General features: G+C 42.1%; 2 protein-coding genes across 2 annotated transcripts; both read left to right on the top strand.

Moving 5' to 3' along the window:
• Positions 1 to 8,875: 8,875 nt before the first annotated feature.
• Positions 8,876 to 9,706, top strand: LOC115693384 (18.1 kDa class I heat shock protein-like). The gene has a single exon (XM_030620368.2). It carries the CDS (start codon positions 8,959 to 8,961, stop codon positions 9,481 to 9,483), a length of 525 nt encoding a protein of 174 aa, XP_030476228.2. The 5' UTR covers positions 8,876 to 8,958; the 3' UTR covers positions 9,484 to 9,706.
• A 6,661-nt stretch (positions 9,707 to 16,367) lies between these two features.
• On the top strand, positions 16,368 to 17,134 carry LOC115662557 (copper transporter 3-like). The gene has a single exon (XM_030584696.2). The coding sequence runs from the start codon at positions 16,518 to 16,520 to the stop codon at positions 16,992 to 16,994; it is 477 nt and encodes a 158-aa protein (XP_030440556.2). The 5' UTR covers positions 16,368 to 16,517; the 3' UTR covers positions 16,995 to 17,134.
• The last annotated feature ends 6,275 nt before the right edge of the window (positions 17,135 to 23,409 follow it).

The raw sequence follows: 23,409 nt of genomic DNA, 5'->3' as shown, positions 1-23,409 counted from the left end.
CTACTGCCGCTCATCATGCAAAGCGTGTACATTATTTTTTTTCTGTTTAATTATGAACATTTTGCTTTGTGGGGGGAAAGAAGCATTGAATCAAATAAATTTATATGATATCACCTAACGTCAATATAAAGTCGTTGCGAGAAATTTTTCTTAGAAATTCTCCGACGTCCAATGAGAACACATATATATTTTTTAATTTCGGTTGGAAAAAGTTCTTTCTCTTTGTTTTTTTATAAAGGCCAGCCAAATGCACGTTAGGCGGAGTCAACAAAAGAGGGAAACCATAGTCGAAATATTTGGTATGCTTTTTTGGTCAAAGAATTGGAGCATGTGATGGAGATCACAACTTTAGGATAGTGCTTAATTGGAATACTATTTCGTGTTCATTAGCTATTTGTCTGAAGTGAATATTGGTTTACAATATCGAACAGATGAAAATATCTAAAATATTGGTGACGAGTAAAATTTGAATCTAGATGTATCAATCGTAGCATAAGAACGAGTTCTATAGACTCACATGATCCGTCAGACGTTGCATGTCCAATATCCCCGAGCTAGCTATTTCATGTTGCGCTAGGGTTTGGCCTTTGAAATTCTTGGAATTGGATAACCGTGACTACTTTATTTATTCAATTCCTTTTTTTTTTTTGCCATAACTTGCTATGACTATTGACCGGTGATGTTTTTAGTCTACAAAATGAAGCGCGACAATATCATCAAAAAGAGCTGGGCGGCTAGCGACACGTTTCGTGTTCGAGGTACTATCGATGCGCTTCGGCACGGCGGTATTTACGCCGTAAACGAATCGGTTCGTTTATATACGATCTATAAAGAAGCGCTGTGTGGGAGCCGGTTGATTCAGAACGGTCAGACTCGTTTAAATGAAAATAGATCAGGATTATGTTCATATCGACAGGCACATCGTATCCATGTACGACTGAGAATGGTTTCTCAAATTTGCCGAACTTACCATTTTTTAGCAACTTGTAAGAATGTACTTAATGACTAATCTTCTGTTTACATAAAAATAAATAAATTTGACACGACATGGTTAGGGTAAAAGATGTATCGGGACAAAAAGTGAGCAAACCCCACTAAGACATTGCGGAGAGAATGTTTGGACTCTTGTTTCGGGGGAATCCCCTCTCTTTTGGGCTTTGTCTCATTCTAATCTCCTTTCTCATTGGTCCCCCGACAAAACTGTTTTTTTCTGTGGTAGTGGAAACTTGCGAGATCTCTTCTACTTTTGGAGTCTTTTTGCAAAAACATCGGGGATGGCTTTTTCCTTACGATTTCGGTTGTGCCCATTTCAAAATTAGCAATTTCCGATAAAAATTGACCAGAACAGAACGACTATATTGGAATTTCGCGCAAATTTTTAGGGCTAAATTGACAAAATTGGAGACTCAGAACTGAATCGACATCCGTATAGCAGATTTAAAAATGACCGGACGATTTCTCCGGAGTTTGTCCAAGCATTTTATATATCAATTTTGTAAATCGTAATCTTAATATACTTAGTGTTACGCGTCCTTTATTTATTTATTTATTTTTATTTTCAGTATCTTACCTTGATCGCCTAGTGTAAATGCAAACCTTTTCTTTTATATTTATCTCAATTGAAGTTTTAAATTGGTCACATCACCTAATGTGTTCATTGTGGTTTTGGCTCATGGGTCGAGTTGAGGCACGCTCAACCCCTCTCTAGCGTCGAGGTATAACGTGAAATTAAGAAAAGAGTTGACATTCTTCCATCAAAATTTGATAAGTTTCCAAATAAAATTGAAATGCTTTTTTTAATGTGTGATTCGATTGTAATTATTAAGATCGTGTTGCATAAAATAGAATATAGAGGATTAAGGACTTTAAATTTTGGCCGTTCGTCAATTGAAGATTTAAGATTCTATCTTGATTAATTGAGGAATTAAGCTTTTAAATAAATCTCCAATTAGGTCTCGAGTTCGCCGTTTGGAATTTAAGCGTCCGAAATTCGACGTGGCTCTAATTTGTATTATTTGGTCATTTACTTTTTTGTTTAGAAAAGTCCAATTTCATTTCATTAAGGGCAAGCCCAATCACAAGATAGAGGGCCGGGGCTTCTGAACAAACAAGATCCCGAAGAGCTTTTCGGATAAGAAATCTAACTTTGAGGTAGAGCTTTGGCTGCGTTTGGAAACACTTTGGGGGAAAGATTTTGGGAAAATGCAAAGAACTTTTAAAAGAGTTTTTTAAAATGCAAATTGTGTTTAGTAAGTTGTAACTTAAAAGTCCCTTGCAAAGTAACTTTAGGTAAAATAGTGTTTGGAAAAATTATACTTGCAAAGCAAATTTTTCATTTTTTATTAAAGGAAAGTTGAAACCCTTCGTCGGTCGGCGAAGGACGGGCGGCCGCCGGCAACCTAGATCTGGCGCCGGCGGCCATCGTCTGAGGCCGAACCGCGCGAAACCCAGGCGAGGCGAGCCTGGTCGATGGTCGCCGAGGGTTGCCCTCGGCCGTCTGGCCTCAGACGACTGCCGCGTGGCGTTAGATCTGGGTCGCCGGCGGCCTCGCCTGGGTTTTGCGACCCTCGTCGGGGGTCGCTTGACCCCAGGTGGCTCTTGTCGGCGATCGCCGGGGGTTGCCCGAGGCCGTTCGGCCTCAGACGACGGCCGCGCGGCGTCAGATCTAGGTCGCTAATGGCCTCGCCTGGGTTTCGCGACCCTCGTCAGGGGTCGCTTAACCCCAGGCGGCCCTCGTTGGTGGTTGCCGGAGGTTGCCTAAGGTTGTTCGGCCTCAGACGACCGTCACGCGGCGCCAGATCTAGGTCGTCGGCGGCCCTCGAGGGTCGTCTAGGTCGAGTGACCTCAGGCGGCCCTCGCCTGGGTCGCGTGGCCCCTCGCGGTGGTCGTGCAAGCCCAAGCGACGGTCGCTAGGTTGCGCGACCATGCCGGCCCCACTCCGGCTGGTCACCGTCGCCTCACAGCCACGCTGCTGAGGTCTCAGCGAAGAAGAAGATGAACAGTACAGACGAGGCCAAAATTGGAAAATAAAAAAAAAGATAAGGGTAGTTTCGGAAGAAATTTTTTTTCACTTATCCGGCACTGTTGCTTGCCGAGAATGCCCAAATGCCAAGGCACCTCCAAGGTTGCCTTCGGCTTTTGGCCTTTTGAAGGCCAACTTTGGCTCAATGGAGTTTCTAAAAAATCTTGCCAAACACCAAAATTTAGTCCAAGGGACTTTGGGCATCCAAAGCCCCTTGGCAAAGCTAATTCCAAACGCAGCCTTTACATCTCTGGCTTTTAACAACCTAGTCCGCTAACTTATTGGACTCTCCATGACAATGGGCTAATTTCAACTTGGAGAAATGGGCCAACTCAGACTTGCAGTCGGCGACAATGGCACCTACTTCCCAGCAGGAGAAAGATGCTTCAATAAGATGGCCGATCAAGCTTGAGTTGTGTTCAAGTGTGTAGTTTAGCTTAGGTCTTGACTTGAATATTTGGTCATTTAACACGTGTCATCTCGGGCCTGAATCGCAATGATAACAAACTCGAGATCTGGTCGTGGCTTTTTTTAAAGGGACGCACTCGCTTTTTGGCTAAAACACTCGTCAACACAATAATCTGACTATACTGCTATTTTTGGATCCTACTTTATAACATCTCTCTTCCGTCAATGCTCTAAGCAAGTGTTCCATTTTTTCTAGTCGTGTCCCTTTTTTTTAATTAATTTTCTATTTCTTTTCTTGTGAAGAGCCCGGCAAAAGTGGAGTCATTCGCGCCAATGAGGAGGAGGAGCTGGGAAGGGTGATGGGGAGGCTGAGGGTAGCGGCCTTGTGCCCTGCTTCCCATATCCAAAAACACCCTATGTTCATAACCTAGTCTTGAAAGATAGCACCACCGATCAATCAAGTGGTTAAAATTAGTCCAAAAACACATGTACCCGACATTAACATAAGCCAAACACCTAATGACCCACAACATGCCTTGTGGGCCGCAAGAATCAAGCAATCTGGCAACGATCATGTTCGTCTAGGACAACATAAACAGATGAAACGAAGGAAAGGAAAGAAAAAAATTCATCAAATTTAAAAAAATTATAAAATGGTCCATGTACCATGTGAGACGGTTTGCGTTGACTAGACTGCTATGTTAGCGATCTCTGACTAAAATCAAATGGAATGACTAAATCGGTAAATTGTTAAAATATTTATAACTAAATTGGCATAATTAAAAGGTTGAAGACTGAATTGATAACCGTACAATGGGTTTAGGATTTTTTGGACAATGATACCTCGAATAATCTACATCTCACTTTAAGAATTATGCTTTGCTTCCTTAATGCCATTTCTGGTATGAGTTCATGGCTTCAAGTGTTTTGGAACTAAAACCTCAAGGTGGTCGATGGATCGTAAATCAATAAAGGCAGAAAATAAAAGTGGAGATGAATTAAACCAGAAAAAAATACTTCAATTTCGGGACTTATTATACTTTTAAATTTCGGCTGTATAATGAGTTAGAGAAACACTGCAATTGTGATTTGAATTTCCATATCGGTACATTAGCAAATGTGTTCGGTTCATCATGCTGAAGTTTAGCAAAGACGTTATTGATTATTCCGTGCTTAGAAAGGGCTAAACTATCTCGTTTTTGTGGTGCTCTTGGATCAACACAAAGTTATTGAGCGACTGAGTTCTAACGCAAATTCATTGCACTTTAATTTCGAATCAAGTGTATCTCACGTGAAAGGCGTGTAATCTAGGGATTAGGATGAACTAGGTTGTTCCGGAGTTTTCTCTTCGATTGACTTGGCTGAAGTTCCCGAGGGCATTAGTTCGCGATTTCAGGTGTGGAAATGCCCACCTGGATTGGACTAGACCGATTTTTTTTTAACAAATTCGAAAAAAAAACCCTAATCACATGTTTAATCTTCACAGACTCTCAGTCACGATCGCTCATGCCTCTTCACAAACCTGAAAACCCTAATCACAGTCTTCACAACTCACGCTTGCTCACGCAGTCACTCTCACGCCTCGCTCGACTCTCAGTCACTCTCACGCAAGAGGGCGCTTCATCTTGGCCTCACTCCCGGCCTCTGAAGTAGAAGATCCAGAAAGCTTACGATTCAGCTAAGGCCCAACGAAGAAAAGAACTCCCCACTAATTATCTATTCCCCCCGAAATCTATGTTGGATTAGTCTCTAATGTTCACGATCTTTCTTTGAGTTGATGAAATTTCGGCATTTTCAACCATAACAAGAAAAGTCAACCTTTGCTTGAAATCGGATCGGGACCGGTCTAGTTCCATGACCAGATGGGCTAGTTCCTAGTTCCAGGATAAGAACTGATCCATTTTGGAATCGATCACCTCTACTAACAATGAGATTCGATTCGTCTTCAATCATAAACCGTCGCTCGAAATCCTAATATAGTCCTTTCTATCAATTTTTTGTCGGAAATCGCTAATGTGACGGTGTGTCACGTTGGATAACCAGCAATGATTGTATTGCTGCGTCAGTGATTTTCAAGGAAAATTGACCGGAAGGACTATATTGAAATTTCGTGCAAAATTTATGACTAAATCGGCTCATTTGAAAAGTTTAGGATTGAATTGACATCCATGTAATAAGTTTAAGATTTGATTTATTGGTCGGAGCACAATAAATTTAAAATTGATCGAGTAATTTTCCCGCCTACTAATAAATACCCCGGGTCAAAATAGCTAATCCGAGTGTTGACTAAATTCAGGATTGCATTGGCATATGAGAAGATAAAGTCGATGCTACTCGTCAATGGGAATGCCTTCATTTTAAATTTTATTTTTTTGCCACAAATGGGATCTTTTGACGTTGTGATCTTTGTCGATATTTGACCACGGGGGGGGGGACCAATTATTGAACATTGGAGGACAGACATCGGGTGAAATTACTTGATCCATTCATTCATTCGATCCCGTGAAAAGTCCATTTAGATCCATGGATGATGTGACCCTATACAACAAGCTGCTTTTTTTTTTTTGATCGAAGAACAAGCTGCTTTTAATTCCGTCACAGTTTTGGATGTGGCGTCCTTCTTCATTGTCATCATGTACCAATAATACCAGTACATAATCCTTCGCCTGTGCCGTAGAATAAAACTTCTGTCACGGGTAAATCGTGTCCTTAATTTACATAGTCGGCCACGAAAGCAAACGGTTACAAAATGACAAACTCATTCGTTTCGTTTTTCAATCGAAAAAAAGTTCGATAGGTATGATAAAGATCTCATTAGCAATTTTAGAATTACTCAATTGACCAATCTCAAGTAATCAATTGACCAGCGACTAAAAATCTGAAGTCTCGGAATATTTAAAGGTTGGGAATCCTCTAAGTAGGGGTGTCAAAGAGGCCCGGGAGTGAATAAAACCGAGCGACCCTTCAAGCGGGTCTTAAAATTCTTATTCGAGTTGTTCCAGGTTTTCGGGCCTCCGACGCTTAGGCCGTGTGCCCCGCCTGGTTATGTTGCTTTATAGGTGAGGTGTGCCCCGGATCTCATTGGACGTGCGAAACCCTCGCCTACGGCGACGCATGCTTCTCTCACGTGACCCTTTCCGCGACCAATTGAGGGGCATTTGTGGAATGAATAAGCTCTACTCACCCTCACGCGCAACACATTCTCTGATAAAAGAAGAAAAGCAGCCCTAATCGAGCAACTCGTGCCTCGCCCAATTTGCCATCAACGAACCCTACTAGACACTGCTAGACAGTTCGATCCACACAAGATGAAATCGTGAGACGAGCAGCTTCGCGTTTCGAACCCGCCAAACGTGGAAAAGAGAAGCATTAATTCCAAGCTAACCTGAACAAAATTTTTCCGAAGCACACCTCCCTCCTATTGTTCCAAGGAGGATCGACCAGGCAATAAAACCAAACATTTGATCGTGCAAATGACCATTAAAAAATTCAGGAAAGGTTCTATTAAAGCAAGTTAAAATGGGTTATATTCCTCCCTAGTTTCCAGAAGAAGCTGTCCACGAAGCTAAGTTCGATTCCTATGATGGGGCCAGTCATATCTACACATCTTCCTTTCCTTCATGGGGAATCCGAATTCGAATCCGGTGCTGGATTTGATCAAAAGAATTAGGACCACGAGGACTGACCGAAAGGGATAAATTCTAAGGTCAAAAAAATTCTGCTTGTCCAGCAAGGTGCCTGACAAATCATGGCACCATCGACCCTTCTTTCATGTCATTAAACGACATACACATAAACGATCCTAGTTGAAGCTAATGTCACAATTTCTTAGCGGCCACACAAGGCATTTTCATTGTAGTCCAACAATATCCTGGATACTTGCCAGGATTTCAACTCAAATTGCATCCGAGTAATTGTGTCAAAACTGTTATCACATATAAATTAGGCCACGTTGTCTCATGCAAAACTAAATAGTATATTTTTTATGGTTAAGTTTTAACGCCTATTGTAAGGCGGCCAATTCGGTTCTGATCCGTTATTTGAAAGAATTTAAGGGTGTCAAAATTCAAAGGACAAAGGAGTCAAATTACATATATCAAACGAAGCATAGGTAAAAGAAAATATATTTCGAAATTGAATTGAAAATCCACTTGATAAAATGTGGCACTGACATTGAATTTTGCCATGCCACACCATGCCACGTCTATTATTCCCTAATTAACGATCATCATCCTGGAAAAATGACAAAACTGCATAGATCCCAAATTATTCACCAAGGTGATGGCTCATGTGCATAATGGTCCATTATATCAATCTTATAGCACAATAACGTGGGCACCTGGAAGATATACTTTCATTATGAAATATAAAATATACGAGTCAAAAAAGCACTTTATGAAAAAAAGCATGTGCCTGATTTTGCGCATCAAATCGAGCACTGCAACAGATATCTCCAATTCCTTATGATATATGAACTAGTTATTTGGCACATGAAACTTCTTTTTTTTATAATCGTGAAGGATCTGTTTGTTTCGCGAAAAATAAATAAATTAAAAAATATTTTCAAAAAATTGATTGCTTATATTGCTTGAAATAACTAACCAATGAAAAATATTTTCATTATCGACAACAATTTATGTCTAGATATTTGTATATACGATGAAAACATTTTTCGTTTATTGATTTTGTAAACGATACAAGCGATCATTTTTATGAAAATAATCATTTATTTTTCACGAAACAAACGGAGCTAAAGAATCTGTACCATTTTTATTTGCGTCGGTAGCCATGGATAAACTCCAAGAGACATAAAGGGTGCCGCCACTCCTGCTAACGGGCGAGTCTAGGATGGATTCGAACCATGGAAGCCATGTATGGTACATGTAATACTACTCAAATGAGCGTAAATTATCTCTAAAAGCCTCAGAATTAATATAGACTAATTCTGCAATAATCGGAAGAAACTTCTTTTGCCCATCTGTAATCTCTAACTCTAGACATCATTTTTCATTTGAAACATTACGATACTGCTGTTTGGGTACTTAATATATTCAATAGATGTACTATTAGCCACCCGGCGATAGTAAGCCTGATGTCGGGCTTACGCCCATATAGTTTGGAGTTCCGTGGTTACATAATGAAATCCTTCGATCCCTCTTTCGATCTCGTTAAATCATGATTCATCTGTGGCCTCAATTCGACTTATGTGAAGCATAGGAGCCGCTCCATCTATCCCCACTAGCAATGGTAGAGGAGCAGCAGTGACGGACTCACTCTAATATGCAATAGTTGTGGTTTTGTACGAACATTCAACGTAAGGGGATTGACGATGTTACTCTTTTTCCCAAAGTACAAAATAGTGATAGGCATTATCCGTGAAAGTTGCTTTTCTTCTCCTATATAAACGCAGCTTTCCGTACTTCCCCAACACAAGCCAGTCCCTTCGGACCAAACACTAACCCATTCAACTCTCTCGATTGCATCTCCTCCACAGCAAGGCTTCGAAGAAAAGAAATACAAAGCAAGGAATGATGTCCGGCGCCCCAAGAGCCCGGAGAACCACCTTTTTCCACGACCCCTTCGCCCTCGACCCGTGGGACCCTTTCCCCCTCGATCCGTGGGACCCTTTTCAACAATTCCACCACCTTGGAGCGCCTTTCAGCCTCCCGGAGCCGCCGCGCCCTCGCCTCATGGCCGAGACGGTGGCATCGCCGCTCATGAACACGAGGATCGAACGGACTCAGACCCCGACGGCCCATGTCTTCAAGCTCGACCTCCCTGGGGTCAAGAGAGAGGAGGTGACGGTCGATTTGGAGGACGGTAGGGTGCTCAAGATCGCCGGTGAGAAGTGCGTCGAGAAGGAGGACCGGAGCGATAGGTGGCACCGCGTGGAGCGCGGCAGGGGCCGGTTCATGACGTCCTTCGTGTTGCCCGAGAATTGCAAGCCTCACGAGACGGAGGCGGCCATGGAGAATGGGGTGCTCACGATCAGGGTCCCAAAGCTCGAGGTGCGGAACGGGTGGGGAGAATCGGTTCGCTTGGCCGTCCGCTAGGACGATTGCAAGTATGATGACTTTAGTGAGGATACTCCTTTTAGGAGTCCTGTAATTGTTCGCTATGATAATTATGTTGCCGCGAATAGCTAAATAATTTGTTGGTTTTGCCCTTAAACTTAGGTTAAGTAAAGCATATGTAATAATAAATGTAATCTTATGAAAGTGAATACGGATATGGATCTACACATGATTGTAGTTTCAGATGTGCTTGCCACACTGACATCATGATTCTCCATATGTCCATAATTTGTATGTATGTATGTATGTATGTATGTATGTATAATGATTGAAGGGAATATTTATGTTTGCATGTTTCTTTACTAGTACACTGTTCTGCTTGGAAAACTGCTCATTAATACATATTGAGTAGATTAATAACATCTCGATATAAAAATGATCACGGAATATTGTGCTTTGTCTTTCTTTTATAAGCATTATAGATGGATCTCACGTCAAAGTATTCAAGTGTAATATGCATAAACTAGAAAAAATTGTTGCAGCTAATCTAATTCCTTTAAAATTAGGACAAGGAAATCAACAAGTCAATACTACTGAAACCCTAAACAGAAGTTGTAGAATTCAGTTATACATCTCCGAAAAGTCCCATCTATTGTCTCCACCGTATTAAGACTTGTGTTCATCCAGCTCTACTGCTCTCAACACCTAACTCAGTATTCGTCAAAAACCCTAACAGCCAACCATCCTCTCTCTCTCTCTCTCTCTGTCTCCTCTTCTCCCATCAACCACAGCTCATCGCCGCGTCTACCTCTGTTGTCGCCACCAGTGAAGTCGGCGTCATTAACCATGCCAAGCCACCGCCGAGCATCTAGGCTGCTCCACAGCCCACTGCCGTCTCGCTCCCTCCCTTTCTATTTCGCAGGGGTGGGCAACAGAGAAAACAACCATCGACCTTCGATTATATGTTGTTGGGTAGGTGAAGTTGAATATTTCAGTGCATCTCATAAATGAAATAGATCTCAAACCAGTATGACCTATGAAATTGGCAAGAATGACTCTGAAAATCCACGTTTGACAAAGGAATTTAAGTACGAGGTACTTATTGTTCTATGGTTTAAAAAGATGTTCCTAGCTTGCACAAGTACCCTCGTCCAACTGTGGAAGAACAATAGGACGATGTGGTTGTGAACATATTGGAAGTGCAAAACCAAGGTAATTTAATTCCCCCAGAGAGACAACAGCACAAATTCTGCTGTCTAGTCGGGCCGATCCAAGCCCTTTAGAGGCGTCTCGGGTCCTGCCCGATCCGGCTTTGTGGGCGCACAAACCTTAACTCAATCCACGGCGGATCTCTTCGGCGTGCATATCCGTTAGCTTTGGAGTTTGGATTACTTCTCTCACTTCTCATACTGATAACTTCATAAATATGAGATCATGCTTTCTAGATCAATGCCACGTTGATCAGAAAATTCACGGGCATACCATCCATGGAGATCCATCGATCAAAAAGTTCGAATATCCCGTTGCAATAGAGATATTATAGGCGACATCATAAGTTTTTGATAATGATGCCCCAACTGCATCTCGCTTTAGAAATGGGTAATGTGGTAATAGGTTGATAGTACATATCCGCAATCATCATACTTGAGAGTTGGAATATATCGAACTGTAAGAGATAGAAGAATACATTTCTCTGGTTATAAGATTTGAAGTTCAGATATGGTTAATCTCCGTTGGGGAGAACCGGGACAACAATTCACTAAGAACCAAGCCCAATCCAGGATCAATATCTCCCCCACAATTAAACCGACCGAAATTGACTTAATCCTAGCAACAACCAACAATATTTCAGCAATTCAACCTTGCACTAATAAGGAGACAAATACAACAACGACACCACTATTTAACGTGGAAACACAATGAGGGAAAAACCACGGACCTCGCAAAAAACTTCTACTAATCACAAAGAATAGTAGGATACACAAAGTTATTCTCTAGTCACACACTAGAGGCACAACATTATTTCCATTACCATAAAGGTGGATTTACATAAATAGAGAAAAAAATCCTAACCGCGATTAGAAAATTCGGAGGAGATTCTCAACGAACGAAACCGATTACTCGTAGCTCTCAGTCTCACGAACAACATACTAAAATTTGAGCCAATTCCGACAACGTTTAGCCCTCTAATCAGGATCACAAGCTGCAACCCCTTTTCTTCCTTCCTCTCCCTTGTTGTCTCGGTGAGCACTTTCTATTTTCTCTCTCATGGGCGCACTTGGGCACACGAAGCAGCCCCTTTTTCTTTCTTTTTGACTTTTCCCTTTTTTTTTTCTTTTTATCATATCGGCTTGGCCCCCACAAATGAGGCGGACCAGCTAACAAATCTCTCCTTCCGCCTTATGTGGAAAGTTCTATCATACCCGCCTTATTTCTACATGAATCAAGTTTCACCATGGGCGAGGCTTTTGTCATCATGTCGGATCCATTGTCTTTGGTATGAACTTTCTCAAGTAGAAAGAGCTTCTCTTCTAATTTTTCTCGAACCCAATGATACTTCACATCGATATGCTTCGATCTTGAATGCAACACCGGATTGGCACTCATGCTATCACAATATAGAATGGACTTTTCTTGCTTCAAGCCCAACTCTTGTAGGAAATTCTGCATCCACAAGAGTTCTTTATCTCCTTCGGTAACAGTGATATACTCCACTTCAGTCGTAGACAAAGAAACACATTTTTGCAATCTTGACTGCCATGAAACTGCTCCTCCTGCAAAAATCATCATGCAACCCAATGTGGACTTTCGAGAGTCAACATCACCAGCATAGTCCGCATCTAAATAGCCACTCAACTCAGGCTTTCCAATTCCATAACACAAGCAGAATCTGGAAGTGCCTCTAAGATATCTCAAAATCCATTTTACAGCAGCCTAATGCTCCTTACCTGGATTTGAGAGAAACCTACTCACAACACCAACTGCATGTGCAATATCTAGTCTTGTACAAACCATGGCATACATCAAACTACCCACGGCCAATGCATAAGAAATTTTCATCATCTCTTCCTTCTCTTTATCACTTGTAAGATACTTGTCACTACTCAACTTGAAATGACTAGCAAGTGGAGTACTTACCGGTTTACATGTGCTCATGTTGAATCTTTCCAACACCTTGTCAATGTACTTCTTTTGAAATAGCCAAAGTTTCCTGTTCAACTTGTCACGAATAATTTTCATGCGAAGGATTTGCTTAGTCGGACCAATATCCTTCATTGTAAAAGCTTTACTCAACTCATTTTTTAAACTCTTGATTTTCTTAGCATCATGCCTAACAATCAACATATCATCCACATAGAGTAGGAGGATAAGAAAATCATTATGCGAGAATCTTTTCATAAAGACACAAGAATCAGAGTTGGTTTTACCATACCCGTGATCTTTCATGAATGATTCAAACTTCATGTACCATTGCCTTGACGCTTGCTTGAGACCGTACAAACTTTTCCTCAACCTACATAGAAGATGCACCTTGCCTTCGATTATAAAACCCTCTGGTTGCTCCATATATATTTCTTCCTCTAAGTCTCTATGAAGAAAAGCTGTCTTTACATCAAGTTGTTCAATTTCTATATTCAATGTGGCGGCCAACCCAAGAACAACTCAAATAGAATGCATTTTTACAACTGGTGAAAATATCTCTTCAAAGTCAATTCCTTTCTTTTGACGAAAACCCTTCACAGTAAGCCTAGTTTTGTATCGTGATTGCAAACTATTTTCTTCCGTCTTCAACTTGTACACCCACTTATTTGTGAGTGTTCTCTTGCCCTTAGGCAACTTCACCAATTTAAATGTGTAATTCTCATGCAATGATTTGAGCTCCTCTCGCGTGGCTTTATACCACTCAATCTTTTGATCACATGACATAGCATCTTCATAAGTTTCTGGCTCTCCTGCATCAGCGAGTAACACGTACTCATGCAGCTGATATTTCTATGAGGGTCTACGTTCTCTTTCAGATCTTCTAACCTGAGGTAGAACCGGCTGTTCATGCTCAACTGGCTCCACTAGCTCAACTGGCTATTCTTGCTCAACTGTTTCACCATCTTCATGATTTCCATGTACTTCTCCCATGTGATTTCCACTCAATACTGTAGTACTTGGACTAAAACTAACATAACGTTAAGCTACATTCTTTGGCCTTCCTGGCATGTCGATGTCTTCAATGGTTTGATGCTCAAAGAATACCACATCTCGGCTTCTAATGACTTTCTTTGCAACTGGATCCCATAACCTGTAGCCAAACTCTTCATGCCCATAACCCAACAAGATACACTGTTTAGACTTGTCATCAAGCTTCAACCTTTCATCTCTTGGAATATGCACGGATATCCAACAACCGAATACTTTCAGGTAATTATACGAAACATCTTTCCCACTCCAAACTCTTTGCGGAACATCCCCCTAAAAGGAACCGATGCAGAAAGATTTATCAAATCAACTGCTGTTCTCGTCGCTTCACCCCAAAATAACTTGGGCAACTTCGCATGAGAGAGCATACACCGAATCTGATCATTAATTGGCCAGTTCATTCTCTCCGCCACTCCATTTTGTTGTGGTGTTTTTGAAATAGTCTTCTCAAGCTTGATACCATAATTCCTGCAAAAATGTTCAAACATGCCTCTATATTCACCACCATTGTCAGCTCGAACACATTTTAACTTCTTCTCGGTTTTTCTTTCCACGTTAACATGAAATTGTTTGAAAGCCACGAGCACCTGGTCTTTAGATTTCAAAGCAAAAGCCCACACTTTTCTAGAGTAGTCATCAATAAATGTCACAAAGTACAATGCACCACCAAGCGTTCTAGGATCCATGCAACAAACATCGGTGTAAATTAAATCAAGTACATTTGATTTCGTATGTGTAGAGGAACTATGAAATGACTTCATATTTCTCTCCTTCAATAGTAGGAGATTCTTTCTCGCAAGAGTTTCAAGCCCCTTCTCGCTGAGATGACCAAGTCTCATATGCCATTGGTTAACTGAGGAGTCCTCCACTATATTCACATCTTCCTTGACCAACTTAGCTTGCATGGTGTAGAGAGTGCATGTCTTCTTACCTTTAGCCACTATCATGGAACCCTTAGTCAATTTCCATTTGCCTTCACTGAAGGTATTGCACTAACCATCATCATCTAAGGCACCTGCGGAGATTAAGTAAAGTCAAATATCTAAAACATGTCTCACATTTTTCAGAAGCAAACTACAGCCAACGTCAGTCTCCAAATGAACGTCTCTCATGCCGATAACCTTGAAAACATCACTGTTTCCTATCCTAACACAACCAAAATCAACGCTACGATAGGAAGCAAAATAGTCACGCCGTGATGTGACATGAAATGAAGCTCCAGAATCAACAACTTAGCTAGAGTCTTGGCATGTAAGGTTCACACAACCATCGTCACATATAAACATAATATCGCCATCAGATGCAACTGCCGTTGTAGCCTGTTTCTCTTCTTTCTTTTGATCACCATTTTTGTCATGAGATTTATCTCTCTTTAACAACCAACACTTTTTGACATAATGTCCCATCTTGCCACAATTGTAGCACTTCACAGTCCTCCTCGGCCTTGACTTCGATCTTCCTCTTGACTTGTCCCTATTATCATTACTTTGAAACTTTATTGATTGAGTTCTCGCCCTGTTTTCTATGACAAGAGCCTCCGATTTAGAAGCATAATTCAAGCCCTTTCTCCTTGTTTCTTCATTGAAAAGGTTTTCTTTGACCATGCTCATAGAAAGCACATTGAAAGGAGCCAAATTGTTTAATGCCACAACCAAGGTGTCCCAACTATCGGAAGAGTACCAAGCAATAGACATGATTGCAATTCATCACCTAAGTCAATCTCAATATTTACACTCAAGTGTTCCGACATGCTATTTCCCTCATTGTATCTCAAATTCACAAGTCTTTTAACTAGAAAAGATTCATTCGCTCCCATTCTTTATCTTTATTAGCCTCATCACCCTCAACGGGATCAAACAAATCTTTGCAATATAACATGTCTTCCATCCGAGACTTCCAAATGTTGTAATTTGAGGCATTTAACTTAAACATGGTGCCGCTAGTTTCCTCCATTCAATACTAGAATCTCAACGCTAGCTTTGATACCACTTTGTTGGGGAGAACCGGGGCAATAATTCATCAAGAATCAAGCCCAATCTAGGATCAATATCTCCCCCACAATTAAACTAACCGAAATCGACTTAATCCTAGCAACAACCAACAATATTCCAGCAATTCAACCTTGCAATAATAAGGAGACAAATGCAACAACGACACTAAGATTTAACGTGAAAACCCAATGAGGGAAAAATCACGGACCGCCCCAGAAACTTTCACTAATCACCAAGAATAGTAGGATACATAAAGTTCTTCTTTGATCACACATTAGAGACACAATATCAATAATACAACGTTATTTCCATCATCACAAAGGTGGATTTACATAAATAAAGGAAAAAACCCTAACCGCGATTAGAGAATTCGGAGGAGATTCTCAACAAACGAAAATGATCAACTCGTAGCCTTCAGTCTTACAAATAACATACTAAAATTTGAGCCAATTCCGATAACGCTTGGCCCTCGAATTGGACCACAAGCCGCGGTCCGTTTCTTCCTTCCTCGCCCCTGTTCTCTCGGTAAGCACTTTCTATTTTATCTCTCATGGGCACACTTGGGCACATGAAGCAGCCCCTTTTTCTTTCTTTTTGACTTTTTGACTTTTCCTTTTTTTTTTCTTTTTTATCGTATTGGCTGGGCCCCACAAATGAGGCGGACCCAGCCAACAATATCTTTGGACGGGTAACGTTTGTATTCTGATACTTATGTTTTTGATGTTTCGAGATAGAGTTTAGTTTGAAGTGGGCTTAAACCCTGAGTTTTTGCCTATATCTTTGCGAACCAGAACCAGAAATCCGGCGCCGCAGCAATTTCTACCTGCTGCCATCAATTCTTTTCAGTCGATCAAACAGAAATCGCGCTTCGGCGCACACCACAGCGTCGCAATGCCGGAGACAATGCCCGCTCCGCCGCCGCATTACGGCTCCAACCGGAACTGCACGTGCATGCATCCCCGTAAGAAGATGGGGATGATGCACATGACCTTCTTCTGGGGCCACAACGCCGAGGTCCTCTTCGACCGGTGGCCAGGCGCCGACCCCAAGATGTACGCCGTCTCTCTCGCCGTCGTCTTTGCCATGGCCGCGCTCGTGGAGCTCCTCTCTGCCTGCAGGCTCGCCGGGCGATCGGGTTCGAAGGGTAACGTCGCCACGGGCGTCCTTAGGACGGTTCTCTTCACAGTGCGTTGCGGGCTGAACTACCTGGTGATGCTCGCCGTCATGTCGTTCAACGGTGGCATCTTCCTCGCTGCGGTCAGCGGCCACGCGCTCGGGTTCTTGGTCTTTGGCAGTCGGGTTTCTAAGAAGTCCGGCGGGCCGGGATCGGTGCCGGAGCGGGCTGTTCTTCCATCCGCCAGTTGCTGAGCCCCCTATAGCCGTCGTACATCGAACAAGTAAAGGTTCTTTTCATTTTTTGTTGAATAGTCTGAAGCTATTAGCATTTGAACCAAAACGCTATCTTTATTTTTATCATTGCGATCTTAATCTTCGTTGCGGTAATGCGAAGAAAATCATCAGTTTCTTTCAATTGGATCAGTTGAACTCGTCCTGTTTCTTTCGAAATTTGATTGTATATGTATTTTCGGCCGCAACTTTCACTAGAATGAACACCATGGGCCCGCGGACCAACGGCGAGTCGCATTATAAGTTTAAAGTAAAATCATATCTATTGGAGCGAGTATTACATAGGTTTCGTTATATTAGATCAAAACACCTGTGAGATCGACACGTATTTTCTGTTCGATTGAAGAAAACAAATTGGGTCTTGGCGGCCTAGACAGGCCTAGTTGGACCGGGCCGGTTCACCTTCCAAGCCCATCCGGAAACAACGGTTTAGGTTAGGTCATTTGTCGGACTTGTTTCAATTATGGACTTCCATGAATTAAACCTAGTTGAGATTAAGGGTCCGTTTGTTTCGCGAAAAACGAATGATTTGGAAAACTGTTATCCTATAATTCATGACTCGTATCCCTCACAAAAATGAATGTGTGGAAAATATTTTCATCGTCCACGGAAATGTTTACACATAAATCGTTGTTGGTAATGAAAAAATTTCTCGTTGACTAATTATTTTAAAAAGTACAAGCAATGAAATATAGAAATTTAGAAAAATAATTTTCAAATTATTCATTTTCCTCGAAATAAACCGTGTCTTAAGTAGGAAATGCCCGTTCCAATGGTTCTATCATCGGAGGAGGCCGTCCGGGCTGTCGAGGCCTACTAATCTTTTTCGGTCTATTGACCTCTTAGAGCAAACCCACTAACTATTTTGGACGAACAATTGATCCAAGTCTAAGCTCATGCAATCTCCTTTGAGGTGAGAATGAAGTCAACTACCAGGTCGGAATCGTGAATCATCGGGTTCTATATGGGAACTGATCTAAGATTAAAGTCGAACCATGAGCCCAAACACTGACAAATACCTGCATAACCATTCGATCAAGACTAGGATGCAGCTTTTATAATATATGTTTGGTGGAATAGCATCTACGGTCCCTCTACATTGACCCGATATTCAAAACCATCCCTTTACTCTCTTTTATTTTTAAAGCGGTTCCTCTACTTTTTAAAATATGTCTCACCGTTAGTCCTTTCATTATAATCTTTTAATTGCCGGTCGGTTTTTGCTTATGCGAAATGCATAATATTGACTATCGAAATACACGTGTCAGTTTTATAATCCGCTCAATTTGTACATGGCACCGCTAGGTGCCAAATCATCAACAAAAAAAAAAAAAAAACTGAAAAATAAACAATACCCAATTTGCTCTGTTTTTGCTGGTGTGAATCGTTGAATCACAGATATGGACCGTCGAAGTACATGTCTCATCTTATAATCTGCTCAATTTGTTTGTGGTGCCATAAGTGTCAAATCATTAAAAATAAATTTAAAAAAACCTAATCCTAAGTCACATCGATCGTGCCACTCGCCGCCGTTTCGTTCGAATTTGTTGGTCATGGCCGTGAGCTCGATCGACCAGCAACTCTGGGTGTTGCGGGCTCAAGCGGCCATATAAATACCGTGAGCCTCACCATCCGTGGATGCCACAGCCATAAGTAAGAGCTGATCGCAGCCGTGGACACTACGAGCTCAAGCGACCAGCAGCGATGAATGCCACAAGCTCGAGCTTGAGCTCTGGCAGCCATGGATATCGCGAACTCAAGCTCAAATGGCGAGCTGCCACAGATACCACGAACTCGAGCGGGTCGCTACCATGGATGCTACGAGCCCGAGGGGCGAGCGGCTACGGATGCTGCGAGCTCAAACTTGGGCAGCCACGGCCATGGATGCTGCGACCTGGCGCTCGAGCGGCGATGGATGCTACTAGCTCGAACTCAAGCGACCATAGCTGTGAGAGAGAGTTAAAGATGAGAAGAGGGAGCAAGAAGGAGAGAGGGCGGGGTAAGATTTTTTAGACAGTCCACATTAGTAAATGTCTAAAGACTTTTTGAGTCCATGTCAGTAACGTTCGGCATCGAACCGATTTAGGGATGGCCCGTGACACTTGCTCAAAGTTGGAGAACAGTTTTGTACCAAAAAAGTAGAGGGATGACTTTCAATTTTGGACAAAAGTAAAAGGAGTATTGTCATGATGGATTAGAAATTCGAGATAGGTTTGTGATTCCAAACTTTCAAAAATGGGACTTTAGCGGGGAACTAAGAGCGCAAATGACAATATTTCTCTTTCCCGGCCCTATTTCTATCTAGATAAAAAAATCTATTTCTCTTTCCCAGACGAGTTTCTGAGCAAAAAATAGCGTTTGATAATGACACAAAATTTTTGTTTCCGAAATAGAAATTCGTTTGATAACGACGCAAAATTTCTATTCTCACTGGCCGGTGAACGGCGGCGTGAGAGGGGGAGGGCGGCGGCGGACGGTCGATCGGCGGTGGGGGGGGCGGCGGCGACGGCGGATGGCCGGTGAAAGGCAACGGTGGTAGGTGGCGGCAAACGGCCGACAGTGAGTGGGCGGCGGTGGGCGGCAAGAGTGAGCAATAAAAGAGAACTGTTATTTCTATTTCTGTTCCAGAAACACAAAAAGTAAAAAATTTAACTTCTCATTTCTATTCCAAATCTATTTCTTGACCAAAATTTGTCCCAGAAATAAAAAAATGAAATTATTTTACCAAACGGATTTCTATTCCAAACTTATTCCTGGGAACAAAAAAATAGAAAAACAGGGAAACAGAATGGTTATCATTCGCGCCTAGTCATGGCCACGGGCCGGTTTCGGCCCGGAACCGGCCCTGTCAAACCCGGACCCGGCCCGTTGACCGGGCCCGCGGTTGGAACCGAACCGCCCATGGCCTACGGGCCCTGCTTCCTTCCAAAAAATTTAAAAAAAAAAAAGCACCTGCGGCTCGCACGTCCGTGCCGAGCCTGCTGCTGTTTCCAAGGCGGCCTGCAAAGGCCTTTGAAACGGCAAAAATAAAATAAAAAATAAAATAAAAAGAAAACCCATCTGAACTTCTCCCGTTCTCTCCCTCTCTCTACTATGACGATGTGGCGCGGATGCGACGCCGATGGAGCTAATCCCCGGCGGCGGCGCAAGGCGACGAGGAGCTACGAGCGCCAGCCGGATCACCGTCGCGATGCGCGGATGCGAGGAGCCTTCGAGAGACCGAGACGACGCCTGTGTCCGAAGTCCTTCCCTCCCTCCCTCTCTCTCTCCGAGTCCAAACCACAACGAACCGAACGAAGCATCGAAACTCGGGAGCGTGCGGCGCGAGAGATTCCCACTGGCCCGCCGGCAATGTGACGATCCGGCGAGCAGGAAAGAGAGCGCACGAGGGAGGAGTAGCATAAGAAGAAGAAGAAGAAGATCCGACGTGCCGTCCCGCCGCCGGATTCGATGCACCCGTACAATCGGCTCCCGAGCAGCGGACACTCTAGGTTCGGAACCGGCTAAAATCGGAACCGGCCTGGAACCAGCCGGTTCCGGTTCATACATGGCCATGAACCGGAACCGCCGGTTCCGAACCGGAACCAGCGGTTCCTGAACCGTGGCCATGACTGTTCGTGCCCTAATCGACCCGAGAACTGATCATCAATACTAATGTACAAAAGTCTATCTTAACTTTTAAGCAAGACCTGTTTTCCCCCCGCCTTTGCCCTCTTCTGTTTGATTACATCTTTCTTCAAAACAAGACATGCTTGTAAGTTACTTATTCACATGTACTCGGTGTGTTTTGGCATATATTCATTGGGTCATGGGCTTGGAATTGCTAAGCCCCATGTAGCCATCTTCGCCCAACTAATTCTAATTTATCTATTACCTACCTCGAGAAGTACGTTCACGGGGAAGATGATAGAAACTTTATTTATATGTGTAGCGGGTACTATGTTTGGAAACAAAACCGTGCGCTCTTAGTTGAGCCAAACATGCATAGTAAATTTATGGACACGTTCGTACGAGTATCCACTCACACGTCACGACGTAATGCCCTCGTGACCAGTGGCATAATTTCATACCAGCAATTTGTAGAGATGGTGGTACTATTGATGGGAAGAAGCTGCCAAGTAGGGTTGAGTTGGTGGGTTGGTTGAGCAACCGTTGAATGGGGGGAGCCTTCTCGTGCACGCATAGACTGAAGCATGAAAATCAATCATAGGAAATAGATCACTATTATATACATAGAAACTCGTTCTAATCATCGTGGGATGGAAAATAAAATTTGGAGTAAAATTGAAAATGCACACTTACAGAAAATGAGTATTTTCATGTCAAATATTGAATCACATAAGTTGTTTCTTCTTCTTCTTTTTGTTTGATAACTCAAGGACACTGGCGTCGGATACCGATTACCTGTAGGTCCATGAAACAACCTGTAAACCCTATAAATCGATTAAGTTCGGGCAAATAGTCTATGCATGTGACCCCGACTCAAAGCAGTTTAAACACGCTCGATCCGATTCGAACGAGCTACCTCTAAATCCCGAATTGAAAATCCCCTTACGCCCCAATTAGCGGCGTAGGCTCCGGGATTCGATCTCGTAGTTTCTTTAACATATTTGACTGAACAAAATACAAAACATGTGGGGGCAAGTCGTGGAAGTGGGTCGCATGAATCAAGCACATTGGGGAAGAATTGAGGAGAACGGGGCGGAGAGATTTGTCCTTGCATGAAGGAGGATCGAGTGTTACCCAACTTCAAGGGAACATGAAGTGCACGACCTGCTCAGCCCAACCACCACATTCGAACTGAAGCAAGAAGTCAACTCACCTGGCCTTCCTGTCTTTCGATTTTGTTCTTATCATTATTATCGTGATTATCATTATCACTATTGACGTGATAATAGTAATTATTATGGATAATGACTCTGAGTTTTTGCAACTTTACTACTTTGCATCTTGTGCTTTTAAACATATAATCCTTGCAACTTTGAACCAAACTGCATGCCTGGAAAGATCTAATCATTCTTCTTAGGAAAGCATGCTCAAAATTTACTAATCTCTACCGTCCTACGCAAGCCCTAGACCTAATCAGCGGAAAAATTACAAGAAAAAAATTTAAATCTATTGCATTTGTGCCAATTTTACTCTAAATCTTTCAATTTGACCAATTTAGTTCTAAATCTTTTGACGATTTGCCAATTTAGTCATGCCGGTCAATTTTGATCGAAAATCGTTGATGTGGATATTGGCATTGCCACGTAGGATAGCTAGAGCTGACGTGGACAATTTTTATAATTTTTTTAAAATTTTGAATGAACTTTTTATTTTATTTTATTTTCTTATTTCTTTTTCTTTCTTTCTTTTCCTTTTTATTTTTCTACAGAAGTTCGGCGAGGGTTGGCAGTCATGGGCGAGGGCCGGCAACCCTCATTGGCCACTAGGTGAGGGTCGCGACACTTGCCCAGATCTGGTAGCGAGTGAGGGCCACGATCCTCGCCTACAGTCGACAACCCTCGCCAAGCTTAGAAGAAGAAAAAAAGAAAAGAAAAGAAAAGATAATTACAAAAGAAAATCATAATTGTTTTAAAATTATTCATGTTAGCACCGATCGTGCCACGTAGGACGGCCGACGTCCACATCAACGATTTTTCAACAAAATTGGTGAAAAGGACTAAATTGGAAAATCTTCAAAACGTTTAGGATAAATTTAGAATTGAATTGGCACAAATACAACAAGTTTATGATTTTTCTAGTAATTTCCATCCTAATTAGCCATAGGCATTGACCCTAATCTCTCCATATCCCTTCACCATCGATCGCCACCCAACATCTTTTTTTTTTTTTAACGACCCAACCTCTTTGAGCGCCATGGCGGCCGCCTCATTGTCTCCCCTCTTGGATGATTGCAACAACCTTACAATAGTTATTTTCTCCAATTCGAAAATTTCAGGGGCCAAATCAAACAAAAAAAGTTTAAGGAGTATATCAAAGATCGAAAAAAAAAGTTTAGGAACTACCCATTACATTACTTCATAGAAATGATAGAATCATGTCTACATTACGTTTTCTGTGTTAACACAGCACTTTCATGATACATACGTTATACCTTACAACTTTATAACATATCCTCATTATTAAGTAAAAAGAAAAATTCGTAACATGTCATATGATTATTTTATAACATTTAGACACATCCTCGTAATTAAGTGCAAAAGTGTCGTAGTTAGAAAAATTGTATGGTAAACCGAAGAACCCTAGAATATTTCCCCATTTCCAATTTGATACATCATTGGCTCGTTGTCCAACAGTTTAAGCTTTGTAAATTGTTAACTAGGTAACAAAATTTATGCGATTAAAGGTGTATGACAAGTCCTTCTGGAGC

The sequence above is a fragment of the Syzygium oleosum genome, unplaced genomic scaffold, assembly GCF_021117445.2.
Source record: "Syzygium oleosum isolate NSW1041296 unplaced genomic scaffold, Sole_v2.1 Sole_v2.09, whole genome shotgun sequence".
Classification (NCBI taxonomy): domain Eukaryota; kingdom Viridiplantae; phylum Streptophyta; class Magnoliopsida; order Myrtales; family Myrtaceae; genus Syzygium; species Syzygium oleosum.
This window is presented reverse-complemented; position numbering and strand designations above follow the sequence as displayed.